Genomic DNA, 24591 nt, shown 5'->3' with positions numbered 1-24591 from the left:
TCATTGTCCCCAAGGACTCTCATTGACAAGAATACTTTTGTGTCAGCGGCCTAGCTAGGACTGCCTAACTCCAATCCATCCTGGTTGCCCTTTACCCTTGTCAGACTATAGTGTGAAGATGACACACAGTGGGAATGACACACAGTGGGGATGCAGTGCCACACCTGGCACTAATTCTCTGAGTCTTCACAATGTGCATGTCACCTTCAGTGGCCCCACATGACAGAAGCACGTGCATGGCCGAGGAGAACTGGACTCTCCCTGAAGGTTAGCCACAGTCTTGTAGACTGACACTCTAATTGATTAGAGTGACCCTTAGTCAGTTTGTCTTACTATGTCATTTAGTTTCCTGAACCAGGAATTTTCTGAATTCCTGATTCTCTGTCCCAAGCTACCATTGTGGATAGGTACCTTTCCCTGAGGTAGCTATCTTTTCCCCTGTTTCTGGGACATGCTATGGGTGGTGCTTCCTGTCTGGTACGCTCTGCTGAGCTTTAGATTTGTGTCATCTTGCTTGCTGAACATGTCAGGAACGCCTTGCACATCCAATGATTCCAACTTGAATGCAGCATCTTCCTTCCGAGGCTAGCTCCTTCCTTGGAGGTCTGTGTCATTGCTCAGTCAGGCTGAGCTAGGAAGAGTTAGAGCTGACTTCAGAACTGCTCTCCAGCTTCTTTTGCTTTCTCTTCTTCAGGGAAACCTAGGGCCTCCCACTTAGGTTACTGGTCCTTTTGACCTTATAATTTACCTCCATACTTATGAAGAGTATTATAATAATCACCCTCGGCTCATATAATGTCAGCTTTCCAAAATCCCTGCCTAGAACCTTGTCTTCTTTTCCATGCTCTGACTTCCTAGGTGTCCTCTGTGCTCTGCACTCTCTCAAACTCTGACCCTCAAACCCATGTGCTCACGCTCTGCTGTTTCCTCGAGAGGTCACTTCTCTACCCTCTCAGCTCACACCTAGCCTGGATCCCACAAGCTCCCACAGATTGCCATCTCCACTATACCCATCACGTGATCATGTTTTTGGTATATCTGGTATGGTTTCTTTGAAATTCTACATGAGCTTTTTGGGCAATAAAGCATATGTGGTCCACACACTTCATTTCATATTCTTCCTTCAATAACTTATGTTTCTCTTTTCTCTAGCTTAACAATGTTCTTCATGAAAAAAAAGCAACAGACAACAATAGCACTTATGACCTTGTCAGTGTTTCCTATGTGCCAAGGACCACTGTATGTGATTCACTCACACAGCATTCATGGGGACCCTGACAAGTTATCACCACCCAGTCTGACAGCTGGGAAGGGTAGAGGTACAGGATGGGTAAATTCAAGCTCTCTAAAACTGTAAGTTAACACTATGATGTTAGGACTTTGAGTAAGGTGAGTAGAGCCCGTACTATAATCACTTGGGAATTCATGGAAATGATTCGGGAGAAAGGAAAACATACAGGCTGTTGCAAGGAAAGGGAGGAATTTCATAATGAACATTGCAGTGTTGGGAGAGAAGCAGTATTGAACCAAAACAGATGAATATGCGCTGTATGTATGTGTGGAACTATTTAGTGGGTTCTATTAATTTGTACCACTGTGTTAATAAAAAATATTAACTGCAGTAAATAAAATTTAAAAAGCAAATAATCTGTCATTCTACTATCCAGAAACAAATAAGTTATTATTTGTTAGAAATTATTATCTCTCATACTTTAATGACTGAAATCCTTTTATATTTATATGCATACCTTCATTTTTTTTAAGCCCTAAATTAGAACCATGGTAATTATCATTTGATGTCATACCTCTTTCTAAATAAATTTTGTTTTGACAGTGAGACTTTGTGATATGGCTTTTAAAAGGATAATTTCAATGCGCCTTGCCCCAGCACATAAGAAAGAATGATTGAGGAAGATTTTTGTATCAACCCCAGGTCTTCACATTCATATACCCTAAGCAGGCATCTCTTGATTTTACGCTCCCCCTCCCCACGCTACCATGTCTGCATCTTGTTTCCATGGAAACTCTCAGCCTTCTTATCTTCCTCTCCTGTACCTTTCAGGTCAGGCTCATGTCTTCCTGCTTCCCTGAAATGCTGCTTATCAGATCCACCAGCAGCCAACATCCCAGTCACACCAGGACCACTGTCCAGCTTACACCCCAGGCAGCATAGAACACAGTAGCACCCCCTGTTCTTGAAAGTTCTTCAATCTTGACTCCACAGGCCTTTCATATAGGCCGTATGTCCCTGCCTGTCTCACTGGCTTGTCCTTTCAATTTTCTTTGGAGCTCCTCTTTCTAGCTGGCAGGGTGCCTAACACTCAGCCCTTGGCATCGTCCTCAACTTACATTCCATCCCCCATGGGACATGCCACCCGGTCCTCGTGATTTTTATCATTTCTCAAACTATACTTTCAGATTTGCTTCTCTGCTGAGATCTAACCCTGTATGTTTCTCTGCCATTTCTTGACGTGGGTGCTGACTAGATCATTAAGCTTCCTGTGCTCACTACAGAGGACGCGACTCTCCCCTCCCCTGCTACACCTCCTGCCACGCAGACCTAGTCTTCATCTTCTTCAGATATGGACCCACACTACTAAGACTCAGGTTAAAAGCAAACACACAGAAACCCCAGCAGTCCTTGCAGACTGTGTTCCCTCTCCACTAGCACTTTTACCAAGATGCATTGTGAATCCTGTGATGCCCAACTGGTCAGAACTGTGACAGCCTTAGTTCTGGTGACTGTCCCCTGTGGCTGCAAACATGTGGAATTGGTTCCACTATACTCAGCATTCATTCTTCACTTGATAGGAAAGTTCTTTTTTTCTTTTTTCCTTTTTTTTTTTTTTTTTAAGTATGATGCTGTTCCATTCAGTCCATGTTTTAAAGACTCCAGTGGCTTCCCAGTGCAATTAAAAAAGACTGCACCACAGTCTATAAGGCCCTTGTGCACTGAGCCTGTCTGTCTCAGCCGCACAGTTGGCTTCTCTCCTTCCTACCACAGGGCCACCATGCTCGCCATTTCTCTCTCAGAATGATTTCCCACCTGACCCTTGCAGCTGCTTCCCGGTTCAGTCCCTGGGTTTCCCTCCCACAGGCTCCTATGCTCTGTCTCATTCTCTATGTGCAGTGCCAGTGCTAGAACCTATGGGCTCACATGTGTCAGGCAAGCACTCTGTATCTTTAGCCCAGTAAATGTCTCTTATGTTAACCACTGTTCCTGTTGACTCTTAACTTTTTGATAAACATCAAATTATCGAAGCATTTGAATAAAAACGTATATGTCTATTTTAAATTTTAGATAAAATAAAGACAATCTTATGAGAAATTATGAATACATAAGAACAATAAAATAACATTTTAGTAAGAATAATGGATAACATAAAAGCTCTTTGTTGTCCATTAGTTGTAAGACAGGTAAAACGAATTCAATATAATTCATTGTGTTAACAATTATCTGTTGCCTGGCAGTGGTGGCACATGCCTGTAATCCCAGCACTTGGGAGGCAGAGGCAGGCAGATTTCTGAGTTCAAAGCCAGCCGGGTCTACAGAGTGAGTTCCAGGACAGCCAGGGATACACAGAGAAACCCTGTCTCGGGGGAAAAAACCAAATCAAAATACACACACACACACACACACACACACACACACACACACATCTGTTGCTAATAAGCTTGTCTTCCCCTAACCTGAGAGGGTTTATTTTACTCTAAACTAGGGACATAGACGAGACCAAGTAAATCTTGCTGGGGAAGGAAGAATCAGTGTTTTGTCTAACAATGAAGATGAATTCAACTTAATAAAACTTACCTTTTATTTGCTTGTGTTTGAGACAGAGGTTTTCTGTGTAGGGGTTCTCTATTCTGAAACTCACTCTGTAGATGAGGCTGGCCTTGAACTCAGAGATCTGCCTGTCTCTGCCTCCTGAGCGTTAGAGTTAATGGGTTATGCCTGGTGCTTAATAATCAACGTGTACATGGCCATCAGGAAGAGTGTTAACTGGTAAAGTAATGCAGTTCTTTACATTTATCTGTAGACCCCAAAGGCTATGTACAGAGCTGAAAATGTCAAGTTGTGTGTGTATAATGCAGCGGGACATTTATGTGTAGCATGTAACTACTGGCTGGCCCACACATTTTTCTTCAGTTACTTTGGGCTCCTGAGAGTAACTAAACGCAGAAACCAGCTTGGCTCTTTTCTACATGCTTTCCTCATTAGTACCCAAGAAGTCCTTTCTCTGGCTGCTAAAAAACCAAGGTTTCCAGTATCCACAAAGCTGGTTGCTGGGCACCAGAGCTTCTATTTATAGGGAAAATGTACTTTCTAGGTGAATCATATTTCTCAAACTCAAAGAAGTCAGCTTCTGAATTCACTGTTCCATGATTCTGGAGGCACATGCAAGGCCAGTACAGTACACATCATTTGCAGTCTCTCAGTGCTGCCATGACTGACAGTGTGAAGAAAGATAGTTTTCCCAGATAAAAACAGATGTCTAAATAAGATATATTAAGATAACTACCAAATAACCCAAGCTTTAGAATAATAAAATGCAAATAACCCCATTAAAAAGTGGGGTACAGAGCTAAACAAAGAATTTACACATGAAGAACTTCAGAGGGCTGAGAAGCACCTTAAGAAATGTTCAACATCATTAATCATTAGAGAAATGTAAATCAAAACAACCCTGAGATTTCACCTCACACCAGTCAGAATGGCTAAGGTCAAAAACTCAGGAGACAGCAGGTGTTGGCGAGGATGTAGAGAAAGAGGAACAGTCCTCCACTGCTGGTGGGATTGCAAGATGGTACAACCACTTTGGAAATCAGTCTGGCGGGTCCTCAGAAATCTAGGCATGACACTTCCTGAGGACCCTGCTGTACCACTCCTGGGCATATACCCAGAGGATTCTTCAGCATGCAATAAGGACACATGCTCCACTATGTTCATAGCAGCCCTATTTGTAGTAGCCAGAAGCTGGAAAGAACCCAGGTGTCCTTCAACAGAGGAATGGATACAAAAAATGTGGTATATTTACACAATGGAGTACTATTCAGCCATTAGAAACAATGAATTCATGAAATTCTTAGACAAATGGATGGAGCTGGAGAACATCATACTAAGTGAGGTAACCCAGACTCAAAAGATCAATAATGGTATGCACTCACTGATAAGTGGATATTAGTCTAGAAACTTTGAATACCTAAGACATAATCCACACATCAAATGATGTCCAAGTAGGACGGAGGAGTGGCCCCTGGTTCTGGAAAGACTCAGTGCAGCAGTATAGGGCAATACCAGAACAGGGAAGTGGGAAGGAGTAGATGGGGGAACAGGGGGAGGGAAGAGGGCTTATGGGACCTTTGGGGAGTGGGGAGCCAGAAAAGGGGAAATCATTTGAAATGTAAATATAGAATATACCGAATTAAAAAAAAATCTGAAAAAAAGAATAATAAAGTGTTCACCATAATGAAAGGCTGACTTAATCCAAGGAACACACATATGTCTTTACAAAATAAATCTCCTGATACCTTCTGGTGTCATCAGGTACCTTCTACAAGCCTTCACATTGATCTCTGTTCATCAAACCTAGAGCCTAGTGAGGCCAGAGTGACCCTAGTGAGGCCAGAGTGACCCGAGTGAGGCCAGAGTGACCCTAGTGAGGCCAGAGTGACCCTAGTGAGGCCAGAGTGACCCTAGTGATGCTAGAGTGACCCTAGTGAGGCCAGAGTGACCCTAGTGAGGCCAGAGTGACCCTAGTGAGGCCAGAGTGACCCTAGTGAGACCAAACCCTCTATTCTTTATTTTAAAAAGAAGGTAACAGCATTTTAGTAGAGGTATAGGTATTTTTTTAAAAACAGACAAACTGACCCAGACAGGAGTTAAAGTATTTGTACTAGGTATCAGGTACAGCAGAAAATCAACTGGACTGCCACATCTCTCTTAGGGTTCTATTGCTGTTACAAATACCATGACCAAAAAAATCTTGGGGGAGAGAGGATTTATTTCAGCTTACAGCTCAGACCACACCCTATCCTGACTGAGGGAAGTCAAGACAGGAACTGAAACAGAGGCCATGGAGGAATGCTACTTACGGGCTTGCTCTCCAAGGCCTGCTTAGTCTGCTTTCTTATACAACCCAGGACTACCTGCCCGATGGCGGCACCATTCCAATGAGCTGGGCTTTCCCATATCACTCATTAATCCAGAAAATGCTCCACAGACTTGCCCATGGGCCAATCTTCTGGAGGCATTTTCTCAATTAAGTTCCCTCTCCTTAGATAAAACTGGGCTTTGTCAGATTAACAAAATTTCGAACTAGGACACCCAACTCAACACCGTACTAGAGAGCTAATGAATAGTGTAGCTAATGACCTCACATGCTGTCTTTGCAGATGTTGGGGCAGGTTTCCACTGGCCAGCCTTCATCTCTCCAGGGGTAACACATGAAGTCTGTTCCTACATACTTCTCAGGGCCACCATATTGAGACCACGCATTAACATGGCAGCTAACATGACAGCGACCATGATAGCAGCCCCAAGAGAAAGCTCAGAACAAATGGAATGCCTCGTTTCTTTTTAGACATCCGAATCTGCACCAAACATTTCCTTTTAAATGAGGAAAGCTCCAGCAGATGAAACCACAGGACACAGCTTACATCCCAGATTACTGCTGTTGTCCCTGTCTGCAGATGGCCTTTGAGTGCAAATTCAGCAGAGAGAACTTTTTTCTCTACTGTTAGAAAGTCATATCTTCTAAAGAAGCCGAGAAACTCTCTGGTTCCATAGTGTCATTTTAAAAAAATGACTTCCATATATGCAACCATTGGATTGCATGTGGGGACTTTTTGTAAAGTGATATGTCTGTCTGCCTAGGAATCAGGAAGTCAGAGGTATGCTTTGTAACTAGTATTTCAGCCTGCCTCTGCCGGGGAAAGTATTATATTCCATGATAGTTATGTCTCCCTATCATTTTTGTTCCTTAAAACATCTGACATTTTTCATGATACAAAGACAAAAAACTTTTCTTTCAAATTTATTTTCCTGCTGCATTAATGGAACTAATGTGAATTTTGATATTATAACTAAAAAAAAAAGCCACTGAGGTGGCAAGTGTTATTAAGTACGTTACTAAACAGTGTTAAGAACTAAACAGTGTTATTAAGTACGTTACTCTTTAGAGGTCCTGATATTTCTGAATTCCTTTAAAAGTCGTACCTAAATCTTTTAAATCATACCCTAGTGCTTACTGTATGCACATACTCTGGGGTACCACCAAGTCACTCCCTGCATTGTGTTTTTTGACCAAATAGGAGCTGAACAGAACGTGCAGAGGGGCAGCTGGCAGAAAGCCAAGGAGTCAGAAGGAAGAAAAGGCAAATGTCAGTAACCAGAGTGCAGAGATGATACTGCAGACCCAGGGAGAGCTTGTCCAACTCCTTACAATCTCCTGGGTCGCAGAAGACCGGAGGCTAAGTCCTGTGGTTTAAGTATAGTAAACTGCCTGTCTTGCATTCTGTAATGTGTGTGTGAAATTGGGCATTGCCCACTACTGCTGCCTGATAAGATCACTCTGGTTTTAAGAGTATTGCCAAGAGTCTCTTTTTTACTTTTTATAGTCAAAGGAATTTGTGTTTGCCATGACTAGTACCAGGTTTGCTGAGTTAAAAAAACGTGTAAAAGTTAAGGCTGTGTAAGTGTAAGAACCAATTTATTTTTAAATAATATACAAGTCTAAATACAATAATGTCCAAGGACAGGCTAACTGAATCTTTCACAACTACATATTATTCTTGAATAAAATAACTGAAAAAAGCTACTTGCATCTGGCCTAGATCTTGAAAATATTTTCGTTATCATTTTATGTATAGGGTTGAATTACATATTCATTCTCTTTTGCTCTTCTAGTAAGAAACAACGTGCATGCAAGAGTAGATTCTGCCATGTCACTTGCTTCAAAAACCATTTAAAATTTTTTTCAATACCCACATCCTTAAATTAGAACTTTGACTGTGCACTTTTAAGATATTTGACTGCCATATCAGTCTCCATTCTTCAGTGGAAATAATGTAAATTAAAGAAAAAATAAGTATTAAATAAAAACTGAGTTGGAATCTTTCATAAAAACCATAATAAATCTTCTTGCTTTTGTCACACCATTTGGCACTTTTAACAAGCTAAAATTTTGAATCAGTAGCCAAGCCTCGTGTTGATGGATGTGCGAACAAAGCCGTCCACGCGGGACAAGGTTCCATTTAGCAGAAAATACCAGCCTCGCCGGTGTCCTTAGAGAGAGGCAGAAATCTGGGTAGAGACTTTTAACAGGCTGGTAAAATGTGGAGTTTTTATATTGCTCTCTCATGAAGTGCAATATGACCACAAATCAAAAACATGTTTTGAAAATAAGTGTTGATTATGAAACCTTTATAAAGGTAATTCTGAAGTTGTCACTCAGAGGAAATTTTCCCCATGTGAAATCACAATGCCTTCCATGTCATTTCCTTGGGGAAAGCAAACACTCAAGAATGTGAAAATTAAAAATTGCATTTTACTTTGAAATATAAAAATAAATATATCTCCAAAGAAAGAGAAAAAAATCAAATACATTTAAATCATTTTATTGCACTGGAAGCTGTCAATTTGCCTGTGAGTTGTTTCACTGCGGATGAAAAGAAATCAAAACCCAGGACAGATGTTGAGCAAACCACATTTGAGTTCCGTCGCACGCTGGCTTTTTCCAAGTGATTTTGGCTCCTCTATTAAATAAGGTGCATTTTGCTTGATTTTGAGAAGGGAAACATCAGGAAATATTTAAAGGCCAATTGCTGCCAATTAACTTTGATCAGTAAAAAGTTCTATTTGAATCTTTGAGATTCTTCTGTCTGAAATAACATACGTTTACAAAACCTAGCAAAGCAACAACTTGATGATTAATGCCTGTTGGCGGGCCTGCCGCAAGCTTGCTTAGCAGTGAGAGTTAAATAAACAACTGTCCCGTGGAGGAGGCAGGCTGCACGATATGGCCATGTTTTGTCGTGATGGAGATAGGTGAGAACAATGCCCTTCTTTGTGAGGGACACAACTAACTACAATTGTGTCTGTTGCCTTCATTCACAGTCAGCTAGACAGCTTAGAGACATTTCCTCCCAATAAAATGAGCTGCAGTAAAGACATGAGAAATCCTAGTAGTCCAAAACAGCAAGGGCCTGATGCAAACAATCTCCAAACAATCAGACTGGACAGAAAAGCACAGAAAGAGATGAAGGGACAGTACAGTACAGTGCAGGCGGTGGCATAATGCCTGCCAGTGTTTAAGGACACACATTTCAACGGCGCTTATACAACTAAGACTTACAAAGCTTCTGAGAGTCATGCTTGACACTTGAGAATCTTGTCACCAAATTTTAATAATGTAGGGTCTGATTTTAAATAGCATGAAGATGAAGCCCCTTGCCCTATATGTACTTTGTCTCAATATTCCAATTATAGGTTGAAAAAGAGCAATATCCAATCATTCCTTCAGAACCAATCACTTATTTTCAGATATGTTCTAAAACAATTACAACTTACTTCTAGGTCATTGAAAAATAGATGTGTGTCTGCCAAGTTGAAAATCATCTCTTCCATTCGCAGTCCCAGGGAAACAGAAGTAGGTGGATCCTAAAAGGAGAATTTTACAGGTCAGGAATGTGTATGGTCATCTCATTTCACAGGGAAGCAGTGACAGGGAACATGTGCCACTCCAGGAGAGCCAGAAGCCAGCTCAGCATTGTGAGTCATTTTTGCCATGTGGAGTCTTCAAGGGCCTCCTATAGGAAAGGTACTTCAAGTAATCTAAGCATCATAAAGAAACAGCTTGCACCCAAGTGAGGGGTCTTAGACATATGATGTAGAGGGAATTTATGCCATGATCCATAAATATCTGCATATCCAAATATTAGAAAATATAGTCTAGATTACGTTAGAGAGGCAACAAGTAGAAACCTCTAAGTGATAAGTCGCTGTCATGTTCCCATGCAGTCAGACTGCCAGCCAGACTCCAGTCTACTCAACAAAGGAAGAGGTGGCAGCGCTGACTACTTGGTGGCATGATCAGTCTAGGCCGATGCTGGGACACCTCCAGGCACCACACAGCCAGTTCCATACTGAAGGAAGTGCTAAGCCAAGAGGATCCAGTAACTGCCTTATAATGCTTCAAGTCATGGCCTGTCCATCCGTCCTAATACCATCTTAATCACATCTACTGGCATTGATGAACTTGGGGGATATGGAGATAGTATTATTCTTTATGATGATACTGCATTTTTAATATGTAAAATCCCAGAATCAATATGCTTTTTAGTTGCAATCATTTATGCTAAGTAGAAAAAATCCTAATCAGAAAGTATTAGGAGTGTATCCTCAGTTTCTAAAGCTTTTATTGGCACCCAATAACCACTCTATGTATACTATTTTAGCTTTTTCCAAAGAATAACAATTTCTTATAGTAATATCAGGTTATATTTTATTATCACAATAAACATTTGGAATAAATACAGAATCTACCTAACAGGAGAATTTTAAATATACAAATCATTCCTTCAGGTGGGCCATCCATGCAGCAGTTATTATTTTGTTGTTATTTTGTTTCTTACCCAATTCCCCAGTAAAAGAAATCTCAACTCAATTAGTAACAAAACAAGCTATAAGCCTAGACTGCGCAGATCTCCCACTACACTACTCTATTCCCATCTATAGTCTTCTATAAAACTTGCGGTTTCTCCAGGCCACGAGCTTCTCTCTCTGTAGCCTCTCCGTTGATCCCTCCTAGCTCCTCCCCATCTTGTTCATCCCCTTGGCTCCTCCCCTAAACTCTCAGCTCCTCCCCCTTCTTCCTGCCCAATCATTGGCTCAAGCCTTGATTTGAAAAAGTTAAGGTGGGGAGAAGGTTCACAAGGCAACTCCTCATCTGCAGCCCCTCTGAGGAGTGGAATTAGCATCAAAATATAAGCCCGGGGCTATCCACAACAGCACCCTGTGTCTCATAGTCTTTGAGTCAAGAACCTAAAATTCAAAGAAAACCTCATTCCTCTCTATCACTACTACCCAAGATGGAGGACACACACTTCCTGCACTGTTTACACATTCTGTTGCTGATCTCGAGACTTTCTCATAGCTTTGAACACTGTTCATGTATGTGTTCAGTAAAGCATGTCCTGGAGGATCCACCACAGGACTCAGCAACTCCTGAGCCCTAGAGTGACCTCGAGCCCTAGAGGAGCCCTAGAGTGACCAGTTAGGGCCTTCTTCTACTCTCCCATAGACTAACAGAGCAACAATCACAGTAGGAGTCTTGCCTCTCACTTTGCCAGGATCCTGCCATCTTTAGACGCCTAGCAGAGAGAAGGAAGCTGGAATGGAAGGATGGGGCGCAGACTCTGTGCACCTCAGGATAACCAGCTGAGCTCAGCACCTTTGATCAGCCCTGTCCTATTAGCCCTGCCCACTTCACTAGCTCTGCCCACATTGTTAGATCAACCCAGCAACGCCTACTTTCTATTTTTGTAGAGATGAAAAGGAAGAGGGCATGGAAATGTGGAAGGTGGCATTCCTAGCCTCTCCACTGCCCTGCTAACTGACAGACAGTGGAAGAGAGACAGAAGGCAGAACAGAGAAATGAAAGCAGCGCCTACGGGCTTCTCAGCAGGTCATTCTGACTGTTCCCCTTCCTTCCATCGTCCTTGTTTAATGCCTCCTGATATCTAAGAAAGGTCTCGTGTTGTACAGGATGTAAATACAGCTTATGAATAAGTAAAACAAACAGACAACTAACTCATTGACTCTTGGTTTAGAGGAAACTGTGCTCAAGGATTCTGTCAATGCATATCTTAGAAGAAACCAACATTCAAATTTCCAGACCAGAACAGATTAGTTAGGACAGTTCAAACAGCTGTTTCTAAAACAAGACAACAGACTATGGCGTACAGAGGCCCTAGACCAGTGGTTCTCAAGCCTCCTAATGCTGCAGCCCTTTAATATAGCTCCTCAGCGTACAGTGACCCACCAATATAAAATTATTTCATTGCTACTTTATAACTTCATTTTCATTGCTACTACATAACATGTAATTTTGCTACTGTTACAAATCATACTGTAAACATCTCATATATGACCCTATAAAAGGGTCATTTGACACGCAAAGGAGTGACACCCACAGGTTGGGAACCACAGCACTCATTGTTCAGGCCAATGAAAACACCCTGTCTTGCTACAGTGCCCTGCCAGCAAGTCTTTTTATGTGGCGAGAGTAGAGACTTACCATATCTATTTAATTGCCAACCGTGAAATATATGTACCTCATAGCACTGCTGCTGTTAAAAAGCCTTATTTCTTCAGATATGGTTGCTGATTTACATGGGCATCAAAAGAATTACTCTATTGCTTGTTAACACGTAGTATGCTTTAACTTTTCTTCATAAATTACAGAAACAGCTTACTTGTTATTAATATTTTTCTTTCATAGGTTTTATACCTGCCACTTTATGGTACTGTTTCAGAAACATTTCCTACAGCAAAAATACACCTTGGCACTTAGAAAACAGGAGAAAAAGCACTAGGAAGGAGATTTGTGGAGAATAGTATTCTTGGACAGAGGGTCCCCAGTGGAGCAGCTAGAGAAAGGACCCAAGGAGCTGAAGAGGTTTACAGACCTGCAGGAGGAACAATAATATGTACCAACCAGTACGCCCAGAGCTCCCAGGGGCTAAACCACCCACCAAAGAGTATACATGGAGGGACCCATGGCTCCAGGACATGTAGCAGAAGATGACCATTTCAGACATCAATGAGAGGAGAGACCACAGGTGCTATGAAGGCTCGAGTCCCAGAATAGGGGAATGCAAGTCAGGAAATTGGAGGGGGGTGGTAAGCAGGGAGAGGGGGATGGGATAGGGGATTTTCGGAGGGGTAATGCAGAAAAGGGGATACAATGTGAAATGTAAACAAAGTAAATATCTAATAAAAAAAGAAGTGACCCCCCAAAAATAAAAATAAATAAAGATTTTAAGGAAACAAAACAAAACCATGATCTAGTCCTCTCCCCTTCCCATCCCTCCCCTCTCTTCTCCTCTGGTTTGTCTTCTCTCCCCATCTCTCTCCCAAACCTAGACCCTCCTTAGCTATTACAGAAATAAAAAATAAATGAAATAAAAGTTTGGCAAGACATACCATTTCTTGCTACCTGGAGCATCCGCTGATGTTTTCCAAGCTTACACTACAGTTTGCAAAGTAGAGCCCTAGAAGGTCCTCCTCCTTGACATCCCCGCATTCTGAGGAGCTGTATTTATGCATGGAAACTAACCCATCAAGTGCAAAGACACCTCACGTTGTTTCACCCAAGGAGACAGACAGCTTGCCTGGATTTGCCTTTACAATTTGAGCAGCCAATATTATCTCAGGACAGATTTTATTATCCTATCATAACATCATTTTAATACCCTTATACCTTTTTTTTTTTAAAAAAAAAAAAAAAACATGCCTGATGTAAATTAAATGTGAAGAGAGCTAATCCTGGACCATTAATAAATTAGTCTTAGCTGGATGGGTTATTTCGGAAAATTCAGAAGAAACAAAACAAAACAAACAAACTCTCCACATTCTTGGACCAAAAGTGAGACATGGAAATCACCATGTCTTTGGCTTAATTTTACTTTTCTTGAAATATGCACTTCTCTTGCAATAACAGATTCCAGACCTGCAGTTATGAAAAATTCAGAGCTTTGCCTTCTCTTCAAAGTAATATCTCATTTTAAGAAAGACTCATTACCAAATGTTTCCACTGTCCTTCAGGGTCCTTTGCCACTGCTGTCCTCTCTCTTCTTGGCATTTCTAAAGCACCACTTTTCCTCTTACTACTTGAGCTTTGTCCTCTCCTTGTGAGAAGTAACAAGTAACATCTCCTTGTAAGAAGAAGTATTTCCCTTGTGCAGCCCCCGGGGCGTTCAACACAGCTGTCTGCTCTTTCTTTCTTTCTTTCTTTCTTTCTTTCTTTCTTTCTTTCTTTCTTTCTTTCTTTCTTTCTTTCTTTCTTTCTCTCTCTCTCTCTCTCTCTCTCTCTCTCTCTCTCTCTCTCTCTCTCTCTCTCTCTTTCTTTCTTTCTTTCTTTCTTTCTTTCTTTCTTTCTTTCTTTCTTTCTTTCTTTCTTTCTTGTCTTTCTCCTCTCCTGGTGCTAAGGACACCATTAGTCTTTTCTGTGCATGCACTTAGAATTTGATTATCTATCATTTGGTTAGAATCTGATCATCTATCAATCATTTGGTATTCATCCTTGGGCCTCATCTACCTTACAGTCAATTCAGGCCACTATGAGACCCAAAGAACCTCCTGGCCACAACCATATCAGACTTGAGATATTGGCTATCGGGTCACAGATTTATCAGCTATTGTTCTCCTGGCTATAAAACATCTGAATCTTAATGGCTGCCCAGTAAAGTCCATATTTCCCCATGTCTGATGCATTCCTTCTTTTACAGGAGTTGTATCCTACCAACTTCAAACTGCGCATTTTAATAAACAGCATTCTATTCCTAAAACAGGACTCACAGCATTGTGACGCAATGCTTCAACCTGAGCTTTCCACGTTCCCTACCTTCTTCCACACCTTTACTTTGTGGTTGTGGCTTCAGTCATGGTCTTTTCATTGTATCAGTCACTGGGATCTATCTCGTAAGCTATCCCTCTCCCACTTTTAAAAACAAATATCCAAACATTTTATCTTAAACCAAAGACCCATAAGTGTCTTATTTTTGTTTACTTTTCCAGTGTATGCCTTGTTTTTGGGTTGTCACAAAATACTTCTTTCAAGAGATTGGGAGTCAGAAGACTGATACCTATTAATTATGTCTGTATTTAACTATTTGTTATAATAGATATAGTTAATTTGTTCTATAAATATAGCTTAACTACATCAATTCAGATGGTTATAAATTCAAATACATAAATGTATATGAATTTGAAGATGTTATGTGTTTAGATATATTTAATTTTCATATAATAACAAAGCAAGTAGTGAAAATTCTCACCATATGTCTGAGGCAAAGGAACTGCCATCAAGGGTTCTGTTCCCAGAGTTTTCTTACATTATTATATTCTGTTCTCTGATCAACCTATGTTTTCATGCCCTTCCTGAACATTATTTCCCCCAAATATGATTCAACATTATTTATTTTTTCCCACCAGGCTCTGAAATAATGTGGGGGTAAAACCATTTCATTTGCCAATTAAATTTGGAAATACATATGAAGTTCTAGACCAGTATGTAACAGATTACAAAAAGCCAAGGCCATTCTGATGACTGCTGTCATTTCTACCACTAATATTATAGCCACAGCTGTGTGATTCTCCAAACATGGGACTGCAGGCCACGGCTGCAAGAGATATATCATATTCCACATTCAGTCTGAATGTGGAGCTTAAGCAAGAGCTGTTCTAAGAAGGCCCATCCTCTGAATTTCAATAGACAAAAGCCAATTAGTTATTTCTATGGACCTTGAGAGTTCTCTAAAGTCATACAGTAAAATCTTCATCCCTGGGGTTGAATGCTAGAAGACAAATGGTATAGCCTTTAAGAGGATGGCCCCACTAGGAAGTTCTAAAGCACGTTGGGCGTTTATTTCAAGTGGAAAGTGAGACCCTCTTTTTCATTTCCCAGGAATATGAAGACTCGCTTGTCTTTGCTAAATTCCCCTACTAAGATGTGCTGCCGACCCAAAATAATAGTGTAAATCATTCGTGGATGGCTGCTTCCAAAGCCACAAACCAGAATATACTCCCTTTCTTTATAAACAGATTATCTAGGGATTTGTTGCAGTGTTAGAAAACAGAGAAACATGGTCACCTATAAGAGTTAATACTAGTGTTTAATGAATCATGAGTTCAGTTCTATTGTAGTTATTACATCAAGGTACATTCTACAAATTTTCTTACACAACTTTTCATGCCAATATTTCAAGAATAGCTATGTTTTTCAGAGCCTGGTCAAGATAATTCTGGTTTGGGCGGAAGCTCAGTTGAGATATTCAGCATAACCACCCTTAGGAGACACTGCCATGACTTCTCCCTAAAGATGCCAGCCAAACTTTAGGGTACATAAAATTTATCAGCTGTTTTACAGCTTTATCTGTTTATCAGCATATGGATGGCACAGCTCCAGGATGGTGGCAATGATGTCCAATACCCTGAAGATCTAGGGAATTTAGGAAAAGAAGTCATGTCAATGAAATCTACACATGTTCATGAATAAAAGAGGTATATACACACAGATTGAAAGCCAAGAAAAATAGGATAAGCTGTAAAAATAAATAGAAATCTTTAGCAAAGACACCACAAACTAAGGGTCAAAGAGAATGGCCTGGACTTAGTGTTAACATCCCTCAAGTTCACAGCTGAGATTACACTCGATGGTTAATATATAGAGATGTTCTAGGATCATGAATGATCCAGGATCATTAATAAGGCAAGGACACTGCTTTCACCACATCCATTGACCATAGTACTGGAAAGTATGAGAAAAGCAACTATATAAAAGGACAAATGAAAGATCTGTTTGCATTGACTTACTCATATTATGGAGAATAGCCCAAATAGCCTGAAAAATGGTAGAAATAATACATTCAGCATACTTTCAAGATTCACATTAACATGAAAATTGTCTTTCCATAAGAAAATTATTTAATTTATAATAACAACTATAAAAGTAAACTAGTAGCTATGAAGGATCCAAGGAAAAAAGAACCAATCCTTATAAAATATAAACTGAAAATAAAAAAGCAAATGCATAGAAAAAAATCCCATGTTCATAGATATAAGATACAACATCAAGCCGGGCAGTGGTGGCACATGCCTGTAATCCCACCACTCTGGGAGGCAGAAGCAGGCAGATTTCTGAGTTCGAGATCAATCTGGTCTACAGACTGAGTTCCAGGACAGCCAGGGCTATACAGAGAAACCCTGTCTCTGAAAAAAAAAAAAAAAAAAAAAAAACAACATCAAGATGTTAATACACCGTGATTTATAGATTTAGTCCACTCCTTAGCAATCATCATATTTGTATAAATAAAAAAGAAACCATCCTAAAATGTACAAGAACCCTCAAGGGAACTTAGGTAGTCAAAAACAATCATGAAAAAAACCCAACAGAGTCAGCAGTCTTACATTGTTAAAATTTAAATTATATAAGACCACAGAAAACAAAGCAACATGTTTTCAAAATAAATAGAATTTTGTATTAGTGGAACAGAAAAGGCCAGAAATAAATCCCTGTTCATATTGCTAAATTATTTCAATAGTCTCCACTACATCTGGATAGCCAGATTCAGTAGAATGATGTTGGGTCTTTACCTTAACACATACAGACATTAACCCACAATAAATCAAAAACCTAAACTGTAAGTTATTTAGAAGAAAGCCTTCAAGTCCTTGGACATGGCAACACTTTCTTGATGTGACATCAGACATGCAACAAAAGAAAACAGAGAAATTTGCCATCCTTAAAATTAGAACCGTGTGTGCGCTCAAGGGCAGAGCCAACTGAATTAAAAGGCAACCCAGAAAATGGGGGGGGGGGGAAAGCAGAATTCTTCTTACACCTGGTAATGGGTTAGTGCCCATGATGCATAGAAAATGGCTTCAATTCTAAGAATTACAACAGCCAAGATGTGGGACAGTCTTGATTTTCCTTTGCTTGTGACACTTTGGATTGAAAAGACTTTTTAAAATCTTTAATCACACCTAAAGCCATTTTACAAAGGTTTAAAAACCTTCCTGAAAAAGTGCCTGTGGGGACTTGGTTAATCTGCGCCCAGAGTGAGAAGCTTAGCACAGCACAGGAGTTAAGTCTCTGCTCTGCCTGTGTTAACTTGGCTTGCTTCACTGTATAGAGTTCTTCCCTGGAAACAAGAACGCCTATGTTTGTAACCCCAGCTGTGGAGTCTCACTGCACTCCTTTATAATGCTATTGTCACAGTGCAGGCGAGACCTACTGTGGAGCATCAATCTAAGTATACAACAGGAATCACAGTAACACTAGTGCGCCTCACTAGGGCCACTGACATTTTGTTTTTGATTGTGGGACTCCTAAAGATTCTAAGTGCCATCTCCCCCAAATATCCACCATACCAGAGTCATCATTTGATCTCTATTATTAGATATTTCACACTGCACAGATATTTGCAGCTTCTAGGCAGTACTTCTCATGGCTAAGCCAGGGATACAGGATGCCTCACTGCTGTGGTTAGTCCTGGGCATACTCTGTAGCTTCACTCTTAGTGATGTGGTGTCACTGGTTTCATTTCATACCAATAGCAGACTATTGAAGCTTTATTCATCTTTTGGTAACAGTCACCTTTATAAGAAATTTCTTGGGGGCAAATACTGTGGTTATGTGCCTATAAATATATAGGCCATTAGTATCTCAGACTAGGATAGTACAAAATAGAGGCATGGGGAGATGTGTGTTCTAGGTACCACAGTAGCTACAGCCCTGAGGTTTTGTCTATGCTTGTAAGCGGGCCACTTATATGCAGTCCCATTTTCTGATTTACTGATTACTAACACAGAATGAAACATTGGGTACATCTACTATTTCTACTTAGAAAAATTCTTTCACTGGAGTTTTAAAGTTTAGGTAGTCCTAACAGTGTATTAACAATAGGTATCACACAGTTGTGAAACCTGCAGTTCTGGGGTAGAGAGGCCATTAGGTTCATTGTTCTGGGGACTTGCTTGATTCTGATGACTAACATCAAGTCCCTGATCCCATCTTGGCTCATTTATACTGAAAATGGCTGCAGTTATGGAGCCATTTGGTTGCTGAAATTCTACTGTTTTCACATAGTATTTGAACTTAAATAAATACTGTTTGCAGATGCTAGGTCATCATCCCCAATTCTCTTGCCTTTATCAGCAAGTTATACTATTTTATGTCACAGCTGTTACGATGAGCTTTCACACTCCAAGGGAAAGAACCAATAGGAGCGCTTTACTTTCCTGACTGAACAACTGAGCAATGTCGTACAGTTGCTTGGTCACTCTCTGTAGAGCACAGCCTGGTGAAATGATCAGAAAACATATTTCAGCGCTTTTGAAAGGAAAGACAAAGCAGCCATAAGATTGGTCTTACTGATAGCCTTGTACAAGTATGCATACTTTGTATACATTGGTGGCTTCATCTCGGTGACAATGTAATTCCTTTATACCCTGGGGACTACCCAGAGCCAGCTGGCCCATGCTGCTTGATCTCTGTTACAGGACCCAGTACTGTTGAGCAGTCAGAGCGTCTGCCAAGGGCTCACTCTCTCATTCTCTTTGCTACTGGTCTTTGATCAGTTTGGGTTCTCCCTTCTGGAGCTTCTTGCATGCCCAGAACAGTGAAAGGACATTCATCAAGCACATTGCAGCAAATAAGACAAAAGAACAGTAGAGTCTCAGCCAAGCCCTCAATTGTTCTGTCTACCACTGGAGATGGAAGAGTTGCACACTGGACACCGTGGTCACAAACAGCCAAAGCAAGAAACATGTAACACATCTCACCAGCCAGCTTCAGGCCATACTGCATTCTATTTTTAGTGGTAAATACAACCTCCTATAGACCCAAGGCCACCTCAGAAATTTGTTTTTATTCATTTTTTTCAAAGGGGAAAAAAACCAACAACTTTTGGCTCAGTGTTTGCTGCTTCTCAGGATTCAACAAAAGTCTTAAACTTGAAGGAAATCCCATTTTTTTTTTTGGCTTTACAAATGGGATACCAAATATTTTCTGCACATAAAAGCAAAACATCCTTTTTCCTTTGTCTACAAAGCTTAAAGATAGACATTTCTCTAGAAACCACCACAACTTTGTATGAAATTGCATTTTTAAAGGTATGCCCTGAGCTACTTAGGTTTGATTGAATGAAGGCCAAACATCACAGTAGATTTATGCAGTCCAAAAGTCATTTCAGTTTTATTATAAAAATCTTTATAATAAATTTATTATCTTTTGATCGAAATGTCAAGTTTAGAGTTTTCATTGCTTGGGGATTGCTTCCAGTTCGGATGAACTTCTGACTTAGTTAATTAAAAAGCAGAATAATTTACCAAATAAATCATAAGTTAACTAAAGATCAAAACCAAAAAAAACCCCTTAATTTTGCTCTTAACATTGTTACCATGCTCCCATTTTTGATGTACACGTGTGTTTAAAATATATGTTGTCTACTGCATAGCTCATTCCCAGGCATGTATTCCTTCAAAATCAAGGCTATACCAATTCCTAGCAATCACTCTGCAGCTTGAGAGCAAATTAAAGTATATCCAAAGCATATCACATTCTTTTAAGTTGCTATTTATTCATCTTAAACCTAAGATGAAAAGAGCTTCTACAAGACAGTTCGGCCTTTATGGAAATTACAGAGGCGCTCTGGGCATGGTGCTTATCCGTTGAATTCATGCAAGCGCACCTAGGGCTGTGAAATGCTGTCTGCACTGCTTCTGCACTGCCTCTACGTGGGCAGCAAAGCCTGGCAGGAAGCAGTCACAGCTGGCTGGACCCAGGAGCAGGTTTACAAGGGTTTGTCGGCTCAATGTGAAAACCACACTCAAACCAAGCACAAATCTTGGGGGGAATATCAATCAAATGAATGGAAACAAATATTTGTTTAAGCCTGTTAAACAATACCTTATTTAGAATGCTAATACTACAGCCACAAACAGGGCCTGGCTGTCATTTAGAAATTCCCTCTATTCAGGAGCTTTTGTTTTGAGAGGAAAGGAGGCTGAAAAACAGGAAGGGGCACTTTGAGTACTGAGGTGGTTTATTTTTAAAGCTCCATACTCGTCGTTCACTGGAGGGAGTTTGATGGTACGCTTTGTAAATTGCTCATTTAATCTGAGAAGAACAAAAATATTGTGAGATGTTTATTTCTCTTACCAAACATTGTAAAAAGGTTTCTCAAGTGGTATGTTCCAAGTCCCAAGTCTCCCCTGAGGTCTCCCTTCATACCTGATGGACACCTAGGAGGGAGCAATGTCTTTGTAGAGGGGGGAAGGCCCTCTCCATGGGTAGCTGGGGGGAAATGCTATGCTTGGAGTGCTGGATGTAGTTCTGTTGCAGACTAGGAAACAACCCATGAAAGCTAGCACACTTTCGAGAAGCAGGCCATGGGTGAACTACCGCCTTATTGAGTTGGACAGAAAATCCAATGATGTTAATCAGGTCATTTTACCTGACCTTAACCTGTGTTCATTTTTTCCTTACTAAAGAGATGCCCTTTCAACATCAAGGAAATAATACCTAGTAGAGAATTAAGAGAAAGACCTTCGGCATTGTAAAGATTAATTTCAATTGTGAAGAAAACCCAATGAATCGCAAACATGGGTCAATTGCCAAGACAGTGGTAGAAAGAGGAAGGAAAAGAAGGGCAGTAGTGTGCACCCAGCCAGTTGGCCTCCAACACTCAGAGCCCACAGATGCCAAGCGCAAGACCCACAGCTAAATCCAATCTAAGGACCTATCAAGATCTCATTTGTGACCGCTCTCCTATCTCTCTTTCACCTTTCTAGTGTTACAGCCGCTGCTCTTTAGACCTCTAGTCCGACCTATCCTGAGCACTATACAATGATTTTCTTTGCTATCAGATTAGTCTCAGCTGTACATTTTCATTGTGTCAGTCTATCGTGTGATATTTCTCATGGTATCCCCGTGCTCACCGTGTAAGATCTTCACACTAAATTCTGCCCACAACTCTGCTTTGAGGGTGATGGGCCAATGTGAAGACTATACTTTATTCCTGGTGTTGTCTGGTAATAGATGTACTTCCTTATGTGAGTAATGTTAAGTTTTCCCTGCCAAATTTCTTCATTGAAAAAGTCTAAAAGCTCTGAATACTCAAGACACAATTCACATATCAAATCATTCCCAAGAAGAAGGAAGGAGAGGGCCCTGCTCCTGGAAAGGTTCAATGCAGCATTGTAGGGGATTCCCAGGACAGAGAAGTGGGAGGGGGTTGATCAGGGAATGGGTGTAGGGCAGAGAGCTTATGGGACTTATGGGGAGGGGGGAACTGGGAAAGGGGAAATCATTTGGAATGTAAACAAAAAATATAGAAAATAAAAAAATAAACAATAAAATGAAATTAATTAATTTAAAAAAGAAAGAAAAATACACATTTCTCATCAATAGTGAACAACAGTTTTCAAGTGTCTTAGCCAAGTCTGAAATTATTTCCTAAAGATAGCAAAACAAAGAGTTATGAAAAAAAAGAAAAGAAAAAGTCCAAGACATAAACCTTAGAGGTAGGATGAAGTGCCACCAGCCTTATTACCATATTGACACATTTTCTGCTATTCATTTTTTCCAAGGATGGTCCTCTATGCTCTATAGGTCTGGGTTTTTGATATTTATTTTTGTTTTAAAAAACAATTTACAGGGCCACCCATCACATGCACTGGACTCCAAAACAAGAAATAACAGGTTTCAGACAGGCAGTGCCATCAGTACATTTTTGGATACTTTGCATTGTTTCCAGCAACATCTAGGATTGCTTCCACATTTTAGATGGGGCCACACCTTCAATGTGTGAGGCAAGCCTGGGTTATTTATCCCCATATCCCATAGTGCTGAGGAAGAGGAAGAGGAATCAGAACTAACTCAAAGTTCAGAGGAAAGGACAAACCTTTCTCTTACGGGGCAGAAAAATCAATATTTTAGGCTTACATTTCCTGTGGTACATATTCTTGTTTTGGTTTTAAAAATACTTTACAAAATGAAATAAGCCTCCTGGCTTAAAGAAGCTGCATAAAGCAGGCTGTGGAGCATATGTGGCCTGCGGAGTCAGGTCTGTCAGTATCTGGTCTAAATGTTGAAAAACTGTGAGATGTGGAAATTGCGTGAAGTACCTATTCTGAAATTTAGATCTGGTTTTCTTGGAACACGGCCCTGTTTGTTTCTGAACCATCCTCAGCTGGTTGAGCACTGTCAGGGAAGAGTGAGGTAGTTATGCCATGATTGTGACTCTGGTCTAGTTCTAAAGTAGAGGCAACAATTTTAAGTGTCTAGACCCTCTTGGGAATTTTGCATTGTCTGTCAAAGGAAGAAGAAACAACTATCATCCCTGGCGGACTAGAATACCCGGATGAAATGGTCTAGAAGAACTGCTCTTACCACTACCCCCGCACCCCTGCAGTAAATGCTTTTTCTTGCTAGCGAGACTCAGGCAACAGAAGGTCACAATGACTTTCGAGAGCCTCTTAGAACCGAGGCACCATCTACCACAAACACTTAAAGCACAGCTCGAAGCTCAGCAGTTGATATGTCTTTCTTCCTATTGGTTTTTGCCATTAATTAGACATAGTGTACTTGTTGGAGCAATCCTGCAAGCCAAGTATTAAGCTTGGAGGATGGGCAGTTGACTCTCAATCAGAATATGAACCTGAAACTGAGACGGATATACTTGAACTTAAATCTCCAATTTCTACCATACCGTAAGACATGTCACATACTTCAATTCATGAGGTTGAAGCCACCATACTACTCACGGGCAATCTTGTCAGGATTCAAGAATTTTGTTGTTTTTTTCTGATACTTAAGGCAAGGGATTTGCTGCTGCAGTTATAGTTGACAATAAAGTCTCATCTATATTCAAATATATGTACTTATCATTTGATATAAGCCAGGTATAATATTCTGTTTTAAATACTTTGTGTGTGATCTCAAATCCTGTTGATTAATAATGTGTAAGTTAAGCTTGGGAACAAACTAGGAGAAAGGCTGTAATCCCAGCACTCGGGAGGGAGAAGCAAGAAGACCCAGCTGTTTACGGTTTCCCTTGACTTCACAGGTAGTTTCAGGTCAGCCTGGGCTACATAAGACTGTCTCAAACAACAGTAACAGCAACAACAAGCTAACAAACAACTAAATACAACAGTCTATTAGCCGGGGAAGAGAGCTTAATTCTGAATCCAATGAGTGTCAGACAGTGAAGTAGGAGGAGGACCGGCAATTAAACCTGCTAAGCTTCCTGCCATCCTTTTATCTTATGTGTTATGCTTTGATTTTTGTATAAAATGAAGGGTGAGTTGTTATACTATTAATTTCCACACTAACTAAAACTCCAGGAATGAGAGATACTAATTAGTAATAAAGAGTGTTGTGCTTGCAGACAGGAGCCTAGCATGACAGCCCTCTGAGAGGTTCTACCCAGCAGCTGACTGAGACGAGTGCAGATACCCACAGAGAAACACTGGACCCCTATAGAAAATAGGGGACCCCTATAGAAAAGTTAGGGGAATAAGGCACTCAAAGTGGTAGCAACCCCACAGGAAGACCGAAAGTGTCAACTAACCTGGACCCCTGGAGCTCCCAGAAACTAAGCCACTAACCAAAGAGCATACATGGACTGGTCCAACTCCCCCCTTCCAGCACATATGTAGCAGAGGCTGCCTTGACTGGCCTCAGTGAGAAAGGATACTCTTAATCCTATGGAGACTTGATGCACCAGGGTGGGGGGAAATAACTGGGAGGGGGCAAAGGGGCAAAGGACATGGGGGGCAAAGGGAGGACCTGGAAGGAGGGCAGCATT

At 40.7% G+C, this 24591-nt stretch overlaps 1 protein-coding gene across 5 annotated transcripts in view; it reads right to left on the bottom strand.

The window, feature by feature from the left end:
• Nucleotides 1-24591, bottom strand: part of Eya1 (EYA transcriptional coactivator and phosphatase 1) — a 139692-nt gene that overhangs the window by 27747 nt on the left and 87354 nt on the right. For all 5 annotated transcript variants that reach the window (XM_052175936.1, XM_052175937.1, XM_052175938.1 and 2 more), the window contains one exon: nt 9569-9658. In XM_052175936.1, the coding sequence (XP_052031896.1) occupies nt 9569-9658 (90 nt within the window). The remainder of the gene's footprint in view (nt 1-9568; nt 9659-24591) is intronic.

The sequence above is a fragment of the Apodemus sylvaticus genome, chromosome 3 (assembly GCF_947179515.1).
Source record: "Apodemus sylvaticus chromosome 3, mApoSyl1.1, whole genome shotgun sequence".
In the NCBI taxonomy this organism is placed as follows: Eukaryota; Metazoa; Chordata; class Mammalia; order Rodentia; family Muridae; genus Apodemus; species Apodemus sylvaticus.
Note: the sequence above shows the minus strand (reverse complement) of the source record. Positions and strands in the feature narration are given on the sequence as shown.